Raw genomic sequence first — 23751 nt, forward strand, 5'->3', positions numbered from 1 at the left:
AACTCTCTCCCGTTCCCTCTCCCCTCTTTCTCTTCCCTGTCTAAAATTATCGCTTTATCTCACAGGGAGGCAGAATCAAATCCAGTTCCAAGAAAAAAAATTCTCCCTGTACATAAATAATACATAATCCTTTACAAATCTCGCTGTCGTCTCTCTCATTACCTTTGTTCAGTCCCTTTCTGAAGTCCTCTTTTCCCCTCCTAAGCTCACACTTTCTTCTCAGTTTTTGAGTGTACTACCCTGTCCCCGATTTTTTACTTCATCCACAGCTCATAATTCTCTCCTCCCGCTGTCTTCTTGTCTAATCTCATTCTCACATCTCCCTCTTTCCTCTTTTTATTTAAACCCAGAGTCTCTCCATCCATCTCCTCCCCACCTTTTGCCTTATCTAATCCCTGATTCTTCGTCATTCAGCGTTCCTTCTCCTTTCGGCCCATCTTCTTTCTCCTTCTCATCTCTCTTATCTTTTATTGCATCGTTCATCATGCATCTTCTTCATTAATGCTGTCCTAAAGGTCCCCTTTCCGCTTCTCTCCTGGGCCTCAGGAGAATTTTTGCAACTTTTTTCTCTTTAAATCTTCCCTGTTATCTCTGGTCTCTAAACTCTTTCTCCCTCTCTCTTTTTCTTTCTTCATGTAGTTTTTTTCCTGGCTTTGCAATAGTTTCATTCTGAACTCCAATATGCTTTCATTCCCCTTGCAATCTCTCTCATTCTTTCTCTTTTTGTGACTCAGTGGGAATCTTTTCCTGCCTCTCTGCTGGTTCCATCTCCACACTCTCCTTCCCTAAATGTGATTTGTTCTGCAGCTCAAGTCTGCAGCATAATCATGCTGTTTTTATAGTGTGCGGGGAGAGGGGAAGAGAAGGAGCAAGGGGAAGACAGAAAAAAGTGAGAGGAATGAATGGGACAAGAGGGCAAAACAAAAATAAGTGGAGCAAGAGACCAAATGTTTCAGTTTCCCCTCTTTCATCTTCTCTACTTTCTCATCTCTTAATTACTTGTCATATAGCTCAGCCCTGTCCCTCTATCCTACCCTCTTTTTTTCTCTGTGTTTTTCTTAATCTCTCTCTCTTTCTCTCTCTCCAGCAGAAACTTTAGACCTCATTTCATCCATCAACCAATGGTGTGCTATTAGAACTGCACTGCTAATCAGCAAATCAGCATAAAATTGTCTCTTTTCACTCTTGACCTCTCATTAGAAACATTTACTTTCATTTATTTACATATTTCAAATCCCGTTTTTAGCATTCTGATTTTGCTCCCTAGTCACACTGCCTCCATCCTCCATTGCACTGAAATCTTATTATTTTACTGCTCTCATCCCCCTTTTTTTCCTCACACCTCCTCTCCTCCTTTCAACACATTTCTCATTTTGACCTTTGCATCTTTAGGTCTCTCTAGCCCTTTAGCGTATTTCAATCACCTCATCCCTGCCTTGTCCCATACCTTCTTCATTCCTCCCCCACTGAATTGTATCTGTCTGAGCCCTCTCTGCTCCCCTTGTCCACCCATCCCATTACTCTTTTTGCTCCCTTATTCACCTCCTCTTATGCTTCACAAATTACCATCTCTTTCTCTCTTTTCTTTCCCCTCCTTTTCCCCACATTTTCTGACAGCCAAAGCTGGTTAGCTCCATCTACTCTGCAGCGTTTTACGGCCTGAGTCTGTCACAGTCCCAACAACCCTGCAACAATGGCCACCACACATACCCCAACAGCAGCTTAAAGGAAATTTACAAGGCTGTTACAACCACGGCAACTACACTGGAGATTCAACACAGCCAAAAGCACTGGTTTTAACACCCCTTCAAAATTTTCCTTTGGTGTGTGTATATTGGGAATATCATATGTGTGAAACTCATGGATGTGTATGTGTGGGAAATAGAATGCACTGATATGTGCATGTATTTAAAATCATGTGTGCGTACTCCTTTGAAATGGCGCATGCGAGAGAGTGTATGTGAATGCTCATTGAAGGCACAACTCGAAACTGCTTTGCTGGCTTGAAATTTAAACCCCGACTGCCAAAAGCTGACTGCCAACACAAAAACTCCTTCTCCATATAGATTATTCCCCACTTGTTACCCCAACCCAAGACCCCCTCTACATTCCATCATAGTACCATCACTATTAATGTCACTTCAAAAGTAATAGAATTTTTAAATGAAGGGAAAAGGATATTGTTTACTAGTGAGTAGCAGGGAAACAACATCTCCTCTGCTTTAAATTCATAATAATAATGACAGGAGGTATTAATAGCACAGCAGCAACTCTACTGCTGATCTCACTCCACTTCATCTACTGCTCTGGTTTGTGTTCAATCAATCATCTCTTGGCTTCAAATCTCAATCTCATGCAACTCTTTTTGAGGTCTTTTAGTGTCTTGTTTCATCTCTGTACCATCCGCTCCATCTCTGTCTTTCTTCCATACACACACAGAGTGCACTGTTCTCCATCTCTGTCTTTCCATTTCACTTTTTCTGCCTCTGCGGCTCCCTGCCTCCCTCACATACAGTACAAGTGTCTGTCTGGCCAAATCGTGTTTTCCTTGTGTCAGTCTGGCTCTCTCTCAATATTTGTCTCTTGCACTTCACTCTTGCACCATTCTCTCATACTCTGTGGGTCTAACGTTCTCACATTAGGTTCTTGAACCACACTCTTGCTTTCTCTATGTTTCATTTGCTTTCCTTAAGTCCTCAAGTTATTCCCTAGTCTCTTCATCTCATGGGGATACATGCTTGTCTTCATTTTGTCTCTCTTTAACCTTAGATGCAATTACCAAACTTAAATTAGGCTGAGCAGCAACATAATCAAAAGCACTGAGTAACCCCGACCCGCAAGACCCAAAGGATCCAATGCTAACACCCACACGACACCTTCTCCATGTCCCAGTGGGTCAGAGTTGTTCTGGAAGCACAATGGGGTCGTACACAATATAGTTGCAATGTTGCATCTGATCAGTATAATTACCAGTACACTGAAAAATGATTTCATTGTGTGTTACTGTCCCTTGGTCAAATCTTGGAATTTTTAGTTTTTTGCACATTTGGACACCAAATACTTATGACTTATTCTTTTTATACAACATTTGGATGAATATCTGCAGGGAGTTAAAATGTAAATTACACTGATGTATACTGTCTATACTAAGAGTGTTTACAAGTGAAAATGAAATGCTTGCTTCCTTGACTTACTTAGTGAGTAGCAGTAGAAACAACTGTGCGCATTTCATTTAACCAGTATGTGGGTGTGAGTTCATGTGAATAAGTGCAGGACTTACGAGTGATGCAGAGCAGGACCAGAACTAGGCTGCGCAGAGCAAGAGAGTAAGGAGCAGGAAGGAGGCGGCAGAGGACAGAGCTTCGGACAGGCCTCATTGTGTATTGAGAACTTGTGTTTGTATGTATAAATGCGCGTGTGTGTGTATGTGTGTGTGTGGCTGTGACTGTGACTGTTTGATCAATGGCTCCTTTGTGACCCTGCCTGCACTGCTACTGACAAACCAGTCCACACACACACATATATGCAATTGGATTTGTTCTCAAAAACAATGCCAACAAATGCACATGCTAACTGTTGTTGTATGAGGACAAACTGCTATACAGCATCCAAGCACATGCAAAGAAACTACCTTAGCAACAAAGCCACACAAGACTGACTTCTAGCCAGCGTTTGCACGCAACACACAAATGTTTTGCCAGAGCTCAGAGCAATTATAGAGCAAGCGATTTAGACACTATATCACAATGCACACAGAGAAAAGCTTACAGCAACAAAGTTCATTTGTTGACTATAGCTCCTTGTGTTCCTTAGACAGAATTTAGAATATGCATTGTTTTAATTCCATGTAATGCAGGAGATTTGCCACTGCAAAGTCCTACAGAGGCTCAGTTCAATTTAAAGAAAATGTAATTTTTTATTGTAGCGCTTTAAGTCTCCTGAGACCAAAGTCTGAGATTCTCAAAATCAATAAACTGAGAAAAACAATGCCAAACAGACCGTATACTAACAAGAGTATTCAGTAATGGCAGCTATGCAATTAACTGAATGAGGTACAGGTTAATTAATTCTTCAGCTGTATACTACAGCGTCACACTTGGAGCTTATAGCAGGGTCTGAGCAATAATGAGCCACACAGTTAACCACAACAACAAATAGGCAACCTGTCTCCATTGGGTCAAACCACACTTATTTAAGGGAAATAAACCATCAGTATTACAATATTTCAGTCAAATAAAGCACAAGAAACTGACATCCAAAGCAGGTCTGATTTTCTCTGCTGGTGTTGACAATATTACAACTTTCAAAATAGAACCATCTCCATTGCTATGCCCTTAAGGACAGAAGAATCTAGGGCAACAACGTTCATCCTCAAACAGATTGTATTTTAATGAGTTAGACAAGGTTTTCAGCACTTCTCACCCAACAAATCAGTAGGCAGAGAAGTCAATGTTCCTTAGAGCTAATACCAAACCATCCAGACCTCTTGAGAGACTGAGACACTATCTTACTGCAACTCATCTAGAGATAGCCAAGGTTAAATAAAATCCATTGAGCTCGAGTGCAGCGCTGAAAAGACAGAGTGAAAGTGCTTGCCCTGTGTAGAAGAACGAACTTGCAAAGCACTAAACAAAACTGTTGTAAGATGCTTTACATTCAGATGCTACATATTTTGGTATGCTATATTACCCCGGAGACTTGCACGTGATCCTCACAAGAATTCTACCATTATTCGCTTGGATGCTAGAACTTTGCAGATGAGCTATCATGTACACACTGCAGCGCAAATGGACAGAGATTTTACACGGTAATTTTAGACTTCTCTGAATAATCACAGGTTATCGGACAGTTTAATCATGCAGCATCGGCGTTCCTAACGCTTCCTTTCTAACGTGTTCCACTGGCTGCAGTCGGCGCCTGGGTGCACTCCAGTTACACTCTCGCTCAAACACACTGATCTCAAACCCTGCTGTGTTCAAGGTCCAGACACAGTTTCGCTGATTGTCAGGACCTGATGCCTTGTTGGTCTGTGTAAGTGTGTGGCTCTGGTGTGTTTGTGTGTGTGTAGTTGTGAGTGCTTAATGTGTGTGTGTTTGTAGTGTAGAGACAAAGCGCAGCGAGCTGCACCGCACACCTCACTGAGCACTATCTGATGGAATAAAGTGCGGGTGTCATCCTTAGATTACTACACACTGTCTGCTTTCTCTCTCACTCTCTGTGCTACTGCAAACACAATGAGCTCTAACGGTGATTGCTCTGACACTCCTGGCAAAGCTGAAAGCGGATCATCGCCAATCTTCCCTACAGCGCTGACTTCATTGGTCAACTGGCTGATGCTGAGAAAATTACTCTGTGTTGGTGTACACCAGCAGCTCGGGTCTGGCAGGTCTAAGGCCTTGCAGCACTCAGATGGAAACAAAGTCTATCCACTTGTTAAAACTGATCTCAAATCGTGCTTAGTTTATCCATTCTAGCGCCCGTTCTCTGTCCTCTTCTTTTAATCCTCTGGTCCGCAGAAGCTAGTTAGTTCCCACAACTTGTCCTCGTTTTGCTTCTTTCCTGTTGATCTATGAAAACTGTCATAATCCCAGCGTGCTATCACTGCTGATCAAATCCATCTGTCTGTTTTCTGTCGTTCACTTGCTTATATAAGCCTGGCCTCCCTCTCCTTGCTTAGACTCTGTGTGCGTGTGTCAGTGTGGGATCAGTGTCTGCATATTTGGCATACTATTTTGTGAAGGTTAGAGATGTCTGTGTGTGGATGGAAGCAGTGACAATGGATGCCTTTCAGGTCAACAAACAGTGGCAGTGTGTGTGCGTGTGTGAACTGTGCTTGACTGTTCTGTGTTGACTGAAGAAGAGTGTACATTTGGTTGACTGTTTAGCCCTTTCACTATCTACTAGCCATTAATTTATCCATGCAGCCACGAACAGAGGCATCATAGTGCCTCTTTATGTTAAATGGGCGTTTTTTATGGCTGCAGCGATGCACATGGCTGTCTGCTGACAAGAAGTGGGTACGTGTTTTTTGTCTTTGTAATTCAAACTGGATGCGGAGAAAGGAAAAATGAACATGACTATGAGTATATATGAGTTACGCTGATGCGAGTTTGGCCCATCAAAAAGTATCGGCTCCATATTTTTATACTGATGAAACAGAAATCATTGCTAACAGCTAGACCAACCTGACAGTAAATTTTGTTTCACCACATTGTGTATAATGAAATTCCTTTGTTCAAGCTCATGTACTATCATTACTGCTATTGGCAATAAAACCTGCAATACAAAGCCAATAGTGAAAGCTAACTGCAGCAGACTCTGCGTCTTTGACATTCATTGTCCTGTAAAAAGCGAAAAGCAACACAGCTTTGCTTTTATAATAGCACCTCTACTTGTTCTTAATCAACTAATCATAAACTATCGGTCCTAATGTGCCACAAGCTGTATTTACAAACATCTTAATGCATTTAATTTGAAACACGCTGTTCCCTATCATCAAGTCAAATAAAGTCAAATTTATTTATCAAGAGCTTTTATCAAAATAGGGTCATGGCAATGTACTTTATAGATTAACTAAGGACATAATTACAGACAAAAAGAACACATTGCAAATCATACCCACAACTGGTGAGTATGTGCGTATTTGTTTGTCTGCAAAGTCCCTGTGTGGGCAACCCCCTGATGGGTGTATTTGTTTTTGTCGCAGTGTGTGCGGAAGGAATGGAAGTAATGGCAAATTGTGTCCCCTATCCCCCTTCCTCTTTTTTTTTCCCTTTTTCCCCCTCTCTCTCATCCAAATCAAATTTTTAATGGGCTTCATTGGTGCCACCGTGGAATAAGTGTTGCCAAAGCACTTAAGGGGCTTAAGTCAGCAGCGTGCTGAAAATATTAAGCACTCAAACAGCCTTACAACTGCCTGCTTAAGTATGCCGAGGAGGTCGTGCCAGCATTTAATACCAATGGTATTAAAGCTCTCCGACAAGGGAGAGGAACAGAAATATAGATATATACAGTATGTACCACACCTGGGAACAGATGCAGCCTCACCGGAAGAATGGGAAGAGACTGTGAAGGCATGAGATGGACAAGTCATGAGGAGACAAGAGGGACGTAAAAGAGGAAAGATTAGCAGTGAGGTGAAGAAAACTGAATTTAATGACAAAGCAGGAAGCAGGTGAGTGAAAAGAAGTGGTGAGAAAAGGGAGGGAGAGAAGGAGAGGAAATAAAAAAAAATCAGTGTTGAGGAGGAGGGATGCAGGGGAATTGTGCCAAGGTGTGGGAGGTAAGGGTTGATGGGATAGCTGTGAACCAGCAGCAGAGGGCTAATGCAGAGATTCTATCGGGAGGCTTATCCGAGATTAAATTTCTCTTTGTCCTTAAGGCGCTTCTTGGGTAAGCGGAAGTGTCGAATTTATTTCTTATGTCTCCCTTGAGGTTGAGGCGAGTGGGTTTGGAACATATGAGTGTATGTGTGCGCCTAAGCACGAGGTGGTGATGTCTTCGTAGAGGTGGAGCATATGTATATGTGTCTATGTAAGCATGAAATTTGTAGGTTTATTAACTGTCAAAGTGAGGAGGAGGAGGAGGGGGTGTATTCCTGAAAGGTAAAATAAGTCAAATTAAGATTCAAGTAGGCTGTTAGTGTGGCAACAACACAGGCACGTGAATTTGTACGTTAAATTTGCATATTCAGAAACGTGTGAGTTTTCTTGCTTTATAGATTTTGTTTTATGAGCTGCTACAAAGCCCTACACTACGAGAAAGTCACAAAAACCAAATGTTATCTGAACTGTCCTGATTGAGTAATATCCTCTGGGTTTTATTCAGTGTACGCAAAAAAATGAAAAAGAAATAAAAAAAATCTATTTGCAGCTGCTGTTTGAGATACTACAAAATGAATAGGAATTTACAAGGAGAACATCAGAAATTCTAAATTGCAGGTCATGTATCTGTTTTTAAAAAAAAAAAAAAGGGAAAAAAAACTATTTTGACCGAGCTCTGAGTACATTCATATCGGGCCTGACAAGCTCAATCAGCCTCTCCCTGGCCCTCTGCTCTCTTTCTCCTCTCATCTTTCTGATTTCTTGTTTGGTTGACTTGGTGTTAATAGCTACCCTAGAGCCATGCACTAGCTAATCCAGCTGGGTTTGCTCTGAACTCTAATTAGAAAAGTCACAGCTCCTCAATCTATTTGACACTATCAGTGACTGCATTTTCTGGAGGCACAGCTCAGGTTACTTCCAGCTCACCTCACACTCCTGGGCAAAGGGATCAATATGGCCCGATCATTGGGGTGGCTTTCGAATGACACCAACAGCCTTTCTTTACACAATTTAGGATTAGAAAGTTTTGATTTTCTTTATTTTCACTGTTTGTTGACATTGGGGGCTGGCGAATAAATAAAAGTCAATGCTGCTCACAACACGACAGGCTCATAAGAATGCAAAACCGATACTGGGGCTTGAATCACTGGCTGTCTGAAATGACGTAGTTTGCATGGAAATAGGTTATGTGTAAAGACTGCGCATTTTAGTTGATATTTTCTACCTAAAATGGTAAACCTCTCTACTTTTAAAAGCATTTATAGAGGCAGTATTCCTTCGGAGCCAATTTCACTGATGTTTCTGAGCACATTTATAGAGGAAGTAGCCTATTCAGATACTTCCTACTTGACACATTTGTCTATTCCGAGTAAATAAATAAAACACTGCTTTGTCATAGCTTTCTGCTTTGTGTATGTATAGTTAACCCTGAGATTAAACTCACTTTATGGTCGATAACAGTACTGGCAGTTTCTTTTCACTGATTTTATGAGTTGAGGGAAAGACATAACAGGGCTGAGGTAGACATATATAGACATCCTATTGTTATTTCTAGTCCCATTAAGCATTTACAATGCATCAACCGCGCATAAAATTGGCAATTTTAGCATACTTTTTTTCCACCATGGCAAATTTTAAGCCACAACACTCTCAAGTGTCACACTGCAAGAAACGAAGATAAAGAATTGTGTTGATGGCCCGGTGCTATTGTAGTGGAACAAGCCAGCTGAATGTTTTATTAGAAATATGCAGTCTTTGGTTAATTCACTGCAATTTATCTCCACAAAAAACTCTGGGGAATCTTCCATTTTAATTCATATTGTGAAGCTTTGCTTTATCATGATCGCTGAAAAAATGCATCTTTCCAAGCTTCAAGTTGCACTTGTATCCCAAGGACTGTCCAATCACCATCAGCATGTGGAACTACTGGTCAATAATACAGCTGCTGGTGTGATTTTGTTACCACAACAAGTAGAGTGTTTTCTTAAGCACGTACCAAATATTTTTGTGAATTCCTGTGAGCACTTTTTGTATACCAAAAACACCACAAGAAATGCTAAATACCTAGCGACACAGACAAAAACGATGTCTTGATTTTCCTCTTCTGCTTTTCCACAGTCCTGTGTTTGTTGACTTGAATAGTTTGTCAATGTGTTTTTTTAAGTGACAATTCTTTTTCGAACATTTTTCAAGGAAGCATTCCAAGATGACTCTGTGAAACAAATGATGTGGCACATTGGGATACTCTTAAATGATTTGGACAAAAGCTAGAAAACACCTCTCACATCAAGCACTCACACAAATGCTAAAAACTCACTTCTGTTATGACTCACTTCTCAAGGGGTGTCTATACAATAATAATAATAAAAAATGTGTGAAGAAGTGAATGAATTTGCTCTTCCAATTCAAGCACAGGATCAAGTTGAACATCTTAACATACCCAGAGTCATCAAATGTCTCAGTACAAACAGTATAGTTCTTTCAAGTACTTTTCACATTTTGCAAAGTTACATAGCCTACATGGAAAATTATGTTGCAATAATTAAGTCAATTTATAAAAAGAAGTAAAGAAAATGCACATTTTGAACAAAGCTAAATTGCAAATGCAAAATATTTATATGGCATCATTCAGACCTATACTGTAGGTATAAAAATGTCCAGTATCACTCTGTTCCTTCTCCTTATGCCCTATTCATTTTTACATAACAAAATGCTATTTAAAAACTATTTTATGTTTGTTTTAGACACAAAAAGCACACGAGTAAAGGCAGCATAAAGGCCTTGTTGAAAAGGAATACAAACCTGCTTCAGATCTATTCTCATTCCTTAAAATATTCAGTTAGTAGTATTCAGTTTAGCAAGCGTGCAGCATAGTTAGAGTTTGCAGGTTTGCTGAAGTGAATTTGGCAAAAATCGTGAATACTGGTGTCCAAGTCCCGTGCTTTGGATAAGAAAAACTTTCTTACACTGAGCTGTAAAAGAAAGTTGGATTTCATCAACTTGAAAGACTGCCAGTAAGCATAATTTCAGCTTCAGTTACTTCTCCTATTAAACATAGCTGGCAAACCAATAATCAGTCCAAATGGTATATTTTAGAAGACCGCATTGCATTGTACCAAAGCATCCTGGTATTTGACAAGAGTTACAGTGCCTGTAAGTAATGTCTGCAAACCCAATGACATTTAGTAAAGATTAGCTTTAGTTGCATACTTGCAAGTTGTTAACCTGGAATCATGCAGGTCATGTAAGAAGACCCCATAGACCTTGTTAGTGCAGATAAAATATGTAACACTAGCAGTCACAAAAAAAAGCATGAGGAATCAAGGTAGCTGCGGGGTTTCTCATTTGCGCAGATAAAGAGAAGGTGTAGAGCAAAGTGTAAAGCATGTTGACCAGCAAAGTTGGGATCTTTTTAATACAAGCCTGGCACTTTCTGTAAATCTCCTCCAGACCCTTGCCATTGTCATGCATGTAAAAAGATACACAGTTTAAGTTTAACAAGTCATTACACGCACATTTTATGCATGGCCATAGGAGCCCTACTGTGGCGCTACAGAATGCTAAGCTCAGTTATCTCTCATTGAGTAAGATAAATGCAAACATTGTTACCTGCCAACTCTAAAACGTACTCTCTGAGCTGTTCTCTGAACAAGTGTCGCTATGAGTCACATGCTACGCTGCTACCTGCTGGGAGTAACACTCATTATCCATGTGGCATTGTACCTCCCAGTGACAGGGTACAACTCCCCGCTCACTGTTTTCTCTGCTGCATTGCATGTGTCAGTCTCTTTTCTTTGTGTCCCCACTGCATGTGCTAACATTTGTGCGTTATGTATTTGGAACCCTCCTTTGTTCCCTGATATGTACATGTGTGACAAATGGCTGTCAGTGACTGCATGTGTATGCACCAGCTCACTATCTTGCCCTTTACTTTGCAGGTATGTTCATATGATGTGATACTGATGTTGATATCAGCCTGTCAAGGCTGCAGCTTATGATGTTTCATTTTTATTCACTCTGCAGAGGCTTTGTATATTTCAGTGTGAATGTGTAGCTGTAAACAGGGTCTGGTACAGGTTAGCTGTGTGCTGTCGTGGCATAGTGTATGTGATTAGTATTAGTATTAGTATTTTAGTATTTATTTATTTATTGTCATTGTCAAGAACAATGAAATTGCGTTTGGGGCTTCCATACAACCCAAAAAAAATTAGAATTGAGCAGCGATGGGCCAGCTCGCTGGGGAGTGCCCTGCCAACAGCTTTGCCCCCATTCCGCCAATTCACTAACGCCTAACAAAGGGATAATTTCTCCCTTGCATGATATAATCTTTCCTTTCACCCGCTGCCTCAGTGGAACCATTTGTGGCTTTTTATCACATTTCTCTTTCTATCCCTTCATTTTCTCTGTCTCTCTTACTGTTGTGTCTGTTGCTTTTTCCACCCGCTCCTCACTCGTATGTCTCTCGCTCCCGCCTTGCTTGCCCTCTCTTCCTCTGTTACGTTTTTCCAATCCTTTTCTTGCTCGACTCTTCTCTCACTATGACCTTACAGCAGGTCTTTGCACTGGAGTCACTCTTACTCTTTCCCCCTTTCGCTCTCTCTCCCTCTTTCTCTTCGTCTCTCTGGAGGAAAATCACAAACTCATCAGTTTGCCGGCTCTGTTCCTGACGAGCAGGCTCGCAAGGAGAATATTAACGAAGCTCCGCAGCCAATTAACACCTAAAGCACATAACAACCTTTTATGCCAGCAGATGCACATGTACGCAGATGCACATGCACACAAACACATATATTCACGATGCAAGAAGCACACAGTGCTGCATGCAAACAGTAGCAGGAAAATGCATACCCTGGATGCCACACACACAATTCTGCCTAAATACAATCATTGCTCCCTAAGAGGTGCACACAAACACAAAATCAAACCAAGACTTCAAGTCAAAGATACACATGCTCATGCACGCAAACATGCAAGACACTAATAGATTGCGCTGATGAGCGTGGATGTAGACGGAGAAAGACATTTATAGCAGCAAGGGTGAGTAATACAGTCGGAAAGGATATACAAAAACAAAAACAGAGGGGAAAGAAAGCAGAGTGTGTGAGGGAGGAGAAAGACAGAACTGTGGAGTGTGAAAAGAAGGCATAAAAACAGAGGGAAAAATCAGTCATAGAAGGTTAACGTGGCTTGGCTGCTCCTGACATAGTTCATTTGAAGGGTTTAATATTGGGTTGGTGCACAACACGATGCATAAAACATGGTAGTAGAAGGGGCATTAGCAGTGAACCTTTGCACACACACACAGACTTTCGGACACATGTGGGGCAGTATCCTCGTATGTATAAAACATGGTGAGAGACAGTGGGAGCAGGGGGAGTGAGGGAGATAGGAAGAACAAGTGTGAATGGACAAAAAGCGTATGTTAATGACCCGGATAACGAAAGGCGGCCGCGAGGGGTGGAGAGTCAGAGGGAGAGAGGGCTGAGAGTGAGTTTGATAAAAGTAATGGTGAAGGGAATGGGAGAGCGAGAGAGAGACTTTCCTCACGGCCTGCTGCTTTTGGATCGAACAGCGTGCAAATGAAAAATGGAGATGAAATAATTAGACAGGCTGACTAGAAGCGCTCATCTAAATATGTAAATGCACTTAATTTTACTTTGATTTGCTCTAGTGCTTCCCTATCACTCTCCCACTTTCTTCTTTCCATTCTTTCCCCGTCATGCATTTTCATTCCACTCCTTCATGATTTTGCATCTTCTTTCCCAGCCTCTCTCTGTCTTTCTGTAACGTTTCCTCTTCTTCCTGGTTTTTCCTTCTTCTCTGTTTTATCTCCCTGCATTAAAGTTATAATATATACAAGTACATACACTGAATCATTCACAGTTTTAGGAACTTTCGGCGTTGTATTTGTCAGCAAAATTGTTTTTAATTAGTTAATTTATGCCTCTATGCTTCTTTGATGGGGTGTGGATGTGTGTGCATGCTTGTACTTGCAGCATGTTTAATTGTGTCCAAGCATCACTCCTCCAGGGCCATGCTGATATTCCAGATTTTAAGTTTAAACTTTTTCAGTTTGCCTCTGTCTGGGTTCCCTGTGTGAACTCGGATTTCATCCAGTCCCAGTGTATAATTGTGCTACCTCCAAAATTGAAGTTCTGTCTGACTACAACTTCAGCCAGGAGTGTACTGTTTCACAGTTGCTCAGGAGAGAAGGGATGATTACAGAGATTAACTCCTTCAGCTTACAATATGGGTGAGTATCATGTTAAGTCAACCTGAGTGTCTGTATTACAGGAGATTTAAGTCACAATATGGGAGTCAAACAAGCAGCCTAAGAGGCAGATTGCAGTTCATTATATCTATTGTATGTTGTTTTGAACCTTCTTTTAAAGCTAGCTATGCAGTTCACATCTGTGTTTCTTGAAGTCCAATAAATACAGCAAGATTTCACAGATGCTGTTATAATTAAATACATTGTGCATAATTTCCAATTTGCTTGTAAACAAAAACTTGATAAAAAAACACAGTAGAATAAAAAAAACGTCTTTCCTTTCGTATTTGCCAAGAAGTTTAATAATTGCCTTTTTATGTGTATTTTGACTGAGCGCGTTATTAAATTAGCATACACTGCTTTTGTGCTGTCACTTGTATTTGCTGAAGTTTGTCTTGAAACAATGATCTCAAATTAAATGAGACCATGGTACCTGAAAGAAGAAAGGAAAAATTAGAATGTGAGCGAGTTTGTATGTGTGTGTATCTGATGTGTGGATTAAAGATGATAAGAGTCACTACGGAAAAAGCCAGCTGTCCTTCTTAATGACAATCTGTCAGAGCTCTGTCCCAAGTACTCCTCCTCCTTCATCACTCTGTAGTGTATTCCTCCAACCCCTTTCCTCTCCTCTTTGAGCAGGCTTGTACCAAACATCCCTCACTGGGACACTCACTTACTGCTCCTACAAGGTGACTCTGACAGCAGTCCTTCTGGTTTCACTTCTAAGAGTTTCCTTTCCTTCACATTTCTCTCCCTCATACTAATTTTCTTCACACACACTTTTCAAAGTTAGAAAAATAGCATTTGTCATGTTGTGAGATTTGATTTCTGCAAATCAGAATATCTGGTTTGATCTATTATACATAGTGTACGTGTTATAAACAATTAAGAACTGGTGTTTTATACTGTTGTTTTATAAAGACTTTTTATGTTTTTGAGAGCCTAAAAGTATGTTTAAATGCAGAAAATTGAATTGAATTGACTGACTCTTTCGTGAAAATCACCAAATGACGATTAATGACTCAGTCACACACAAGCAAGAATAGGATGGCAACCTCCTTCTGAATGGGGAAAATTGATGGCTGCCTAGTCATTGCACTGAATTCTTTTGCAATTAGTAAATGATTGCAACTAGTTAGCAGCCTCAACTTTTGGGGCCCCCAGAAGTGCAACACTCTGAGCCTCTGGGTGATTACAAGGTGACTGCACAGGTCACCTGCTGGGAATCAATAGTCTCCAAACAGGTCCGACTCAGACAGACTGGCAGAAGTTTTATTCTAATTTATAAATACAGACAGATTGCCCACACATTGCAATCAGTCTGAGTTAGTCTGCGCCAATAAACGTAACTCATCCACAACCCATCCTTCTGCAACAGGGGGACTCAACTCATCTCATTGCCAACTGGCTGTATTTTGGTTATATTCGTATGTAAAAGCAAGTTTTCCCAGCACCTTTGTCATTTTGCAGTTAAATTGCGCCCCTGCAGTAACTATGTCACTATTTGTGGAGAGATTTCTGAATTTCTGTTTGAAATCTATGAGGTTCGGGCTGGACTCTGAATGTGAGTAGTTAATGTGAACTTCTGACTATGTAGATGGCAGCAGATGGCAACAGAATTGTAATTTTCACCAATTTATTACAGTTAATCGCTATATTATCACAAACAGATTAGATTTAATTGCCAACTTGAACCCATTCAATCACAAACTGATAGCAGACTGATAGCAGACTGACTCCATCTTAATGCAGTTTTATTGCCGTCTTGATGCACCAAAGTCACTTTGAAGATGGCAGCCCACTGCGAGTAGTCACCACTTGGAAACAGCGATTTCAAAGGCATTGTAACTGCTGTTTTCCCTAGAGTGACAGTGACATAATAGATTTCAACCTGTTTATATGCATTTCATAACTTTTTTTCTGCTTCTTTATTACCTTGAACAGCACTTTGGATTGCTTTTGTATAAGGTTTTACATCCTCCCACATTAAACTACCCACAGTTAAATGACTGTGTCAGACAAATGAAGATCAATGCAGACAAATTACTATCTCTCTAATTGTGACACATGACAAGGCTACTAATTGTGTTTTAAGAGCCAATGGTTGATAAATGGATTATAGTAATGATTACTGATGTAAAAATAAAGTATGATTTATTGGAACAGAAATTTATGATGTTTCGACAGACTATAACTTCTTTTCCATTTGCCCATCCACTGTCTGTCTATCTGTCACAGCTGACTCCAGTATAAAACTTGAACGGCCTTATCGGTTTTGGGTGTTTTTTTGCTTGCTAATATGTGAGCAAGCATGTTTTTGTTTTCTTTTGATGAGAAAATATGGCTGACATTCTTGGTGGGTTTTTTTCTTTTCTTTTTTTGCTGACATCAGATATCTAAAAGCATCAAATTCATTTTTCTCTTCTCTGTCCCTCCCTCACTAACACTTCACACACTGCCCACGTGCATCTGCGCTGCGTTAAACAGCTAGTTGGCAAGTTCAACAGTACCTATCACTGCCTCCACACAAGTGACCCTGACACACCACTGTTTTTATTCATCACGCCCTATTCTTCTATTCTGCTCTCTTCTTCACGTCCTTCAGCTCTAACTGCCCTCAGGCTCTGTTTATTCATTTATCACTCGCCACTGCTGTTTTTACCTACATAATAAGCTTTAATGCTGTCTTGCAGCCAACTGAGCAGTGAACATACATCTGCAAAAATCTGCACACACCACACACAGATCAACGTCACTGTGCGAGAACTATTAAGTAGACATATTTAAAGTTTATTAATCATACTTTTAATATGCAGAGAGGGCCATAGTAACACCCACACACATACTCACACACTTGCAAAACTTAAAAAGCCTCTCCAATATGCTAATTGTTTTCAAGCTGGACTGCTGACTGATTATTATCAGTTTCAGTTAAAAAAGGGTAATTAATGGAAAGAAATCTGTTAAATTTCCACTTCACCCTCTCTTTCATAAGGGCTGTCAATCACAGACGATGCTTAGTGACTCGCAGCTGGGGCTAAGAAGAGCAAAAGCTAGCTCATCTTCTATCTTTCTTACACCGAGTGGAACAAGAAAACATATCAGTTCATCTTAAGTTCTTTCTTTCCCTCATTTATTGTGCAGAGGGCTGCGAGATGCTGTTTGTCTTCAGCAATCAAATACCTGTTCACGGTCTTTCAGTGAGACGATAGCACCTGTCAGAATACAGGGCACAGTGAATTCAGGACACAAACGTGCACTTCCTTCATTTACTCCTGGACTCCTCAAAGTGGAGGGAAAATCTGCCAAGGCTCAGCAGAGGGATCCATTAAATCGGCAGCTCGCAGCAATTAAGCAGACTAAATTTTATATACCTCTTGCCTCGTTTAAAAAAAAATTCAAGATTTCACTTTTAATTCAGCTTGATCAACATCATGCTTGGTTACCTAGCTCAAGGGGACTTGGGGGATTTGAGGCTATTAAAGACTAACCACAGCAGCAGAACAAGAATTAGAGCCCGACTAGTATTACCAACACTTGTAGAACCGCCACTATCAGGCTGGGTTTTATTTGTAAGGCCCCAGTACACCTGTTGATAATTCAAATGAAGAGAATAACACCCCCAGCAGGGGACTAAATTAAGCTGCAGCAGTCACAAACAGGCCTAATAAGGCTCTATGTGGGGCCTGCGCAACAATACATACATTCTAAGCTGTGTGTTTGTGTGTGAAAGCATAACAGATGGAAGCCTTAGAGTTATGCCAAATGACCCTTCATAACTGAAAGCATGTCTGTATATTTATTCTATGTGCGTCCTTTCTAGCCAGCACACATTAAGGCTCACACACACGCACAGTTTTATGATTGCTATGGCTCTGGCAGCAGCTCTCCTTTAAATTCTTTTTAGACTTTAAATGAGGACTTAAGCCCATGGTTTGGTAATGACAGTTATTACACTCCTCTGCCTGCAGGAGGCTATCACACACACATAACCACACACACATACACTCACACACATACACCATTTAATTGATACATGTGCTGTTCAGTGTGAGTTATTTTGGAAAGACACCAACATAGTAAATGATGCAAATGCACAAAAACAGACACAATCCCCACAGAAACTCTGTCTCCCGTACACACACGCACACACACACACTGAGGCATAGTTACACACAATCATCCATTACAGCTGGTCTGTTCTCCATACCCAACATCCATTGCCTAGCAACCACCTATCAGGAAACAAGCTCACCTCCGGACCAGAGTAGCCTGCCCCTGAAAGGCAGCCAATCAGGTGAGTTGCTCCCCTGGGACAAACTAGTGTGATCAAGAAAAAAGGGTTGGGAGTTAGTCAATATGGTTTCAATGTCGCCTGCAGAAATCTCCTTTCCTTTTCCACTCTCAAGCTTTTCACTTTGTTATAATGTTCCTTTGACACAATTATCAATGTCAAAGCACTCGAACCTCATTCTCATCAGCCCTGCTCCTCTCTTTCGCCCGCTTTCGCTACACTGTGTGTAGGTGGCACTTTTTGACTTTAAAACTCAAACCTATTTTGCAAATATACTGCCTCAGACAAAGTCATTCTAGACTCCAGTGCATTTATGTTTTTGTATCAGTATCCTGAAAGACAGATCAGGAATAGAGAAACATGGAGTACCACTCACTCATCCAAACAGCACGAATAATGGTTGGACGACATTTGTGCCTCATATCTATTTTGAAATCTACAACCATCCTGGCCAAGAAAGATGCCTCAAATACAAAAATATTGCTGTGAGAATATTTAGACTGAGACAGTGTAATGCAACATGTTTGGAGATGGATGATGTCGAAGCAGAGAAATTTTTTTCTGGAAGCTGTGAGGTGACTGACAGTAAGCAGAGCACACTGTAGCACAGTGATATGAAAACACTCATCCTGGGGACTCTGGCACAATGAGATAATGATAAACTAGAACTCTAACAGGACCAAATCACAGTTTCAGGTTTTTTATTTTTTTGTTGTTGGATGGATTTTCTGTCTTAGGTAATTTTCCCAAGTGTGTGCTACTTGTTTTTCAAGTTGAATAAAAAAAAAAAAAACAGAACAACAGAATATTGGCTTGTAGAGCTGGTGTGAAAATGAACGATTTTGTCTCCAACGCTGTTAAAACAACATTAGGAAAATAATGAAGACTATGAAGAAACATAATATTTGTTTAAGTTTATAGGCAAACTTAACTAAACCACAATATTATTTTGTTATTATAAAACCAAAACAATCCTACTTATGCAGACTTACCACTTACAAAATAATCACAATGAACACAACAATGGAGGCAAAACATCAGCCTCAGTATGCTCTTCCTCACACCACGCTTTAATAAACTCCGCTTGCCTGACTGGTAACGCACAGTCGTCGGATCAGCCATAACGATCTCTGTGCAGCACAGGATTTTGCCCGGATCTTTGCAAATGTTCAGCGATAATTATTGGACATGTTTGACATTATTGGAGTAGTTCAAATCAATCTACAAGTTCACGGGGTTGCCTGAAATTGAATCCTAAAACCTCTCACTCTACCAGATATATTTAGGTTGACCACTAGTCCTGATCAAGCCTTTGATCCAATTGTCCGTGTGGGCAAATCTGCAGCAAATCAGCCCGATAATCCTCGGGCATACTATCAGCCTCAGTCTTTCTCTGTCTGTGTCTTACACCTTTCTGACTCTCTCTCATTTCACGCTGGTCTCCTTTTTCTTTTATTCTTGCACAGTTTTTGGATCCAAAAGTCCTTTTTATTCTTTTAATATATATATGCAACCAACATTTTTAGCACTTTAAAAATTAGAGCATTACACTATGTAGGGAAATTCCTCAGAAAGCAGCCATAAAATATAGCTATACCCACTTTTTAAATACTTTTTAAAAATTCTACAGTTACCTGTAATATATGCAGTGAATTTCAGTGAACTCTGTTCAGGAACATTACGGATGCCATTAAAGTATTAAGAGCTTGAATTACTTTAAGGGCTCCATTATCACTCTGGCCACCTCATACTAATAAAAATGTACATGCATAATTCTGGCTGCAACTCTGTCATACTGTTGGTAAAGTACTGTGCCATCATTTCAGGCAGCAGGAAACACTGAAAACCTCCTGTTTTTTGTCTCACTCCATCCCTCCCCGTGCCTTTCTCTGTCACTGTGTCTCTATCCGTCTGTCCCTGTGCCTCAGCTGCGATCCTTCCATCATTTCTATCTCTCCCTGGTGTGCTGTACTTTTTCGCCTCATCGCTTCACCAGCCCCCGTTTTCCTCTCGCCTTCTCTCCCTCTCTCCATGTTGTTGTTCTCTTGTACCTTACACCCCGTTCCTTCCCCACTACCTCCATCCTGCTACCTCTCCTTGACTCCATCCTTTTTCTTCCACTGCCACTCCCTCCATCACTCCGTCTGTCCTTCTTCCTGTCACCATGCATCATGCTGTTTCTTATCTACTTGTCACATTCTGTGTTTTGCTGGGTACTCAAAATTCGTTACTCTCTCTCACTCTTTCTTTATGTCCTGTGTTTCATCTCTTCTACATGATGCCATTATCTAGCTTTCATCGCTGTCCCCGTCTTTCTCTCCATGTGCTGATGCTACAATGTGCATTCGCCTTCAAAGCAATTTCCACATTTAACACATTGGCGTGTCCTACTTGTTGACCCACTCGTTTCCATTTTTAATTTTTGATGAAAATATTTTTTCCAAAAAATGCAAAATAGTATCTTTCAAAAACAAACAAAAAAAGATTTTTAGCACCAAAAGTGTTTATTTTCTTATTGTGTTACTGTTAATTACTTCTAAGGCCTCTACGAGGAGTGATCTCGAGTATAATCAGCAGCATAATTTGCATCTGTTTCATTTTGTGTCCATCTATTAGCAGAGACATATTTAGCATTATCTTTGCGACAGAAGGAGCACGGTTTTCTCTAAACTGTGGCAAACTCAACAACTTTCTTGTGCACGTGAGCATGAAATTTAAGAGAAAACTGGCTTTTGTTGATGAACCATCAGTCTCTTTCTCTTTTTCTTGGTCCATTTTCTTTTTTTTTTTTAAGTGAAAATCGTTAAGAAATGAAATGGATTAACCATATGTGTGTGTCCCTAGAATCTGATTGGAATGGTCTTTTTGTCCGGCAGTTATTGCGGTGAATGTTGGGGCAGAGTTCACAGAGAGGACGGGAGTGGGGTGGAGCTAGATGGGTTGCACACACATGCACACACAAGTTATGGCTCTCGCACAATACTGGAGAACAGGGGACACACATATTGCAGCCACACAGATTAAATGTGACGTATTGGGGAACATATTCCAGTACGGGGATGTACGGTCACACACGCGCAGGAAACAGTGATATAAATGAAGAGTTATGGCACAGTCACACACACCCAAGGGTACTGGATTCAGGAGAGCACTTTGATAATGTCACAGCCCTTAGGCCAAACTTGTCCCTTAAGGTTTAACCCCTAGTTGCTCCCAAGGCAGTATCTTGCAATTTGTGCGCATACATGTGAATATGTGTGTTTGTCTATGCATGTGTGTGCTCCTTTTAGGTCGATGGTGATAAAAGCTGCCTGCGGCGACAAGACAAGCCTCACCGTGACATCGAACACACCCTAGAGGACTCTAGACACCCTGCTAGGAATAGAGGGACAGATGCAGGGAAGAAGAAGAAAAACAAAAAGAGTAAGCTGATGGGAGATGGCGACCAACGAGGGAGACATACAAATGGAGAGGATGCTGTGCTGAGAAGGAGAAACTGAGAGGAGAGGTAATTTTTGATGACAGAATGAGAAAGGGAAAACAAAGAGGTAGCAAAAGAGAGAGACAGAGAAGAAGGAAGCAACTGAGATATGACCAGTGATAGATAGATAGATGGAAAACACAGAAACAAGAAAGCTCGAAAGACTTCAGAGAGAGAGATGGGGGGGGGATCTTCATCAGAGAAGGGGAAGAGGTAAAAAGAGTATTTATCTAAGCCCTGAGGGGAGGAGGGGAGACAGAGTATACAAGAAACCAAGCAAAAAGGGGAGCGAGGGATGAACATGAGCAATAGCAAAAGCTGAAAAGAAGCTGCCTTTTGAAAGCTATTTGGTCCTGAGCCCCCATTAATTCAGCCCGCATTTAGCTCTCTCTGTGAAGTGCTTTGGTAACAATGGATTCATCAGGCAGACTGCACAATTTGAATTTAACTCCAGGAAGGGAGATGGGGATGGAAAAGGGCTTGAGGGGGGGTGGGGAGTATGAGAAGTGGCAACGAAACAGTAAGGAGAAGCAGAGGTGGGACAGGCTGAGTGTGTGATGTTCCTTCACTGTGCTGAGAGCCATTCATTGTGAAGAGATGCTCATGGGAAGGGTGGAATGTCAACTTTTATTGTCACAAAGATGACTTATTGTTTATTCATCAGGGCAGACAAAGGGAGGCAGAGAGGATAGGGGTGGCTTTGTGTGTATGTGCGCACAAGTACATGAGTTTAGATGGTGAGCGTGCGCAAGTGTCAGCATCTATTCCCGCATGTATGCCTACGTGGGCTGAATGAAAGGAGATAAAGTCAAATTCGGTGTGATTACCAGACACGGAAAATCCAAATAATTGCTTGGAATTCATTTGCGAAAGAATCATGCTTAAATGTCATCCCCTGACTTATCTCTGTGTTCACATGGAGACCAGGCTACCATGGTGCATTTTCAGGAGGCCACACATTTCTGACTTTCCCTATTCCCCGCATAATTATCTGTCCTCCACTCTTCTCCCCATGTCTTCCCGTTATTCCCAACTCCCTTGCTTCACTTGTCTCCCTCTGCTGGGATTGTTTATCATTTACAGAAATCTCTGGGATCATCTGCCACTTCAGTCGCTAGCTCATCTCTCTCACTCTTCCTCCCATCTTGTCTGTCAAACACTGAGGTCATTGTGAGCCGTAAAATAAAAGCAAAGAAAGAAACTTTTCCTTCCTCTGTCGAATTTGTTTTTTCCAGATACCACATTGTATCCCCTAAAATTCAAAAATTGGTTCCTTTGCAATGAAGAGCAAACACTATGGGCCATACTGAGCCCCCAAAGGGTGAGAAAATAGCACTCAGCTAATATGGTGACCAGTAAACAATGAAGTAAACACTCTGCTGAGGAGTTTGTCCGTATTTACACACAGCGTGTCTATAAACTCACACAGTTTATAGACACGCATTCACTCTGCATTCACACCAAGATGAGAAAGCTGACAAGTCTCATTTTCTTTTGCTTCTACCAGTTTTGCAAGACAAATTTCTACAATTTCTCAAAGAAACAGATACTTTTCCAGCTTACTTCACCTGTTTTTTATCCTCGCTCATTCAGAAGCATTTTTGTGATCAGTGCTGTTTACAGCCATTTAGACACGTTTGCAAAGAGAAAGCTCAGATAATGATTTAGAGACATAATGACATGAGCTAAATGGGGACAAAATTCAAATGAGCTGCTAATTAAACCCATTTAAGCTGTAGATGGATTTCGATGATCCCCTGTGTGTTTAAAGATGAAGCTGTCTCTTTCCTCTTTCTAACTCTGCTGGTCAAGCGGCCACACAGGTAGAAACATTTTTTTCTTCTTCTTTCTGTAGCTCATGTTGTGAACCTGCAGAGCAAAAGACCTAACCGTCCTACAGGAAACCTGAGGGGACAAATGCATACTAACCCTTTGAAGGTTTCACAATGGTTTCACTCTTTCTCAGACTTCAAAGAGAATATTTGGGGTACTTTTTTCACTTTGTCAAAAGTACTTTCTTGGCATTTCATTTTGCAATTTAAAATCTTGATATCACTTCTCACAGAAGCTTATATGGTTCCCCTGCTCCAACAAGTCTAAAACCGGTCAGCCACAGTCACCCATGCTTCGTCTAAAAAACTTAAAAGAGCAGCTGAGAACAAGAGCAGCAGATTTTATTCTTTCATTTTTAATTTTTTTATTAGCAATTTTTAATTAGTTTTCACTGTTTCTTAATCATCTAAATTGCAGACTCAAAGACACACTAATTCAGAGTCGGTTTTTAATGAACCGAGCGGTAGTGACACATAAAATAAAGGATTTGAAAGGAAAAGTAAAGCAGTGAAAATTACTTAAAATGAAACTGAGGTGGGTGCAGAAAATG

The 23751-nt window shown here is 40.8% G+C and overlaps 1 protein-coding gene across 3 annotated transcripts in view; it reads right to left on the reverse strand.

Moving 5' to 3' along the window:
- cadm4 (cell adhesion molecule 4) overlaps positions 1–23751 on the reverse strand; it is a 187991-nt gene that overhangs the window by 44420 nt on the left and 119820 nt on the right. The window contains exon 1 of one of the 3 annotated variants that reach the window (XM_085423433.1): positions 3281–3428. The exons of 1 other annotated variant lie outside the window; for it this stretch is intronic. In XM_085423433.1, the coding sequence (XP_085279559.1) occupies positions 3281–3377 (97 nt within the window). In that variant the 5' untranslated portion in view covers positions 3378–3428. Of the gene's footprint in view, positions 1–3280; positions 3429–23751 lie in introns of those variants that run through there. One more of the 3 variants, XM_085423435.1, reaches the window with a different exon arrangement.

This window comes from Rhamphochromis longiceps, linkage group LG11 (assembly GCF_057381845.1).
Source record: "Rhamphochromis longiceps isolate RC_006_pf linkage group LG11, R_longiceps_female_GT1.1, whole genome shotgun sequence".
In the NCBI taxonomy this organism is placed as follows: domain Eukaryota; kingdom Metazoa; phylum Chordata; class Actinopteri; order Cichliformes; family Cichlidae; genus Rhamphochromis; species Rhamphochromis longiceps.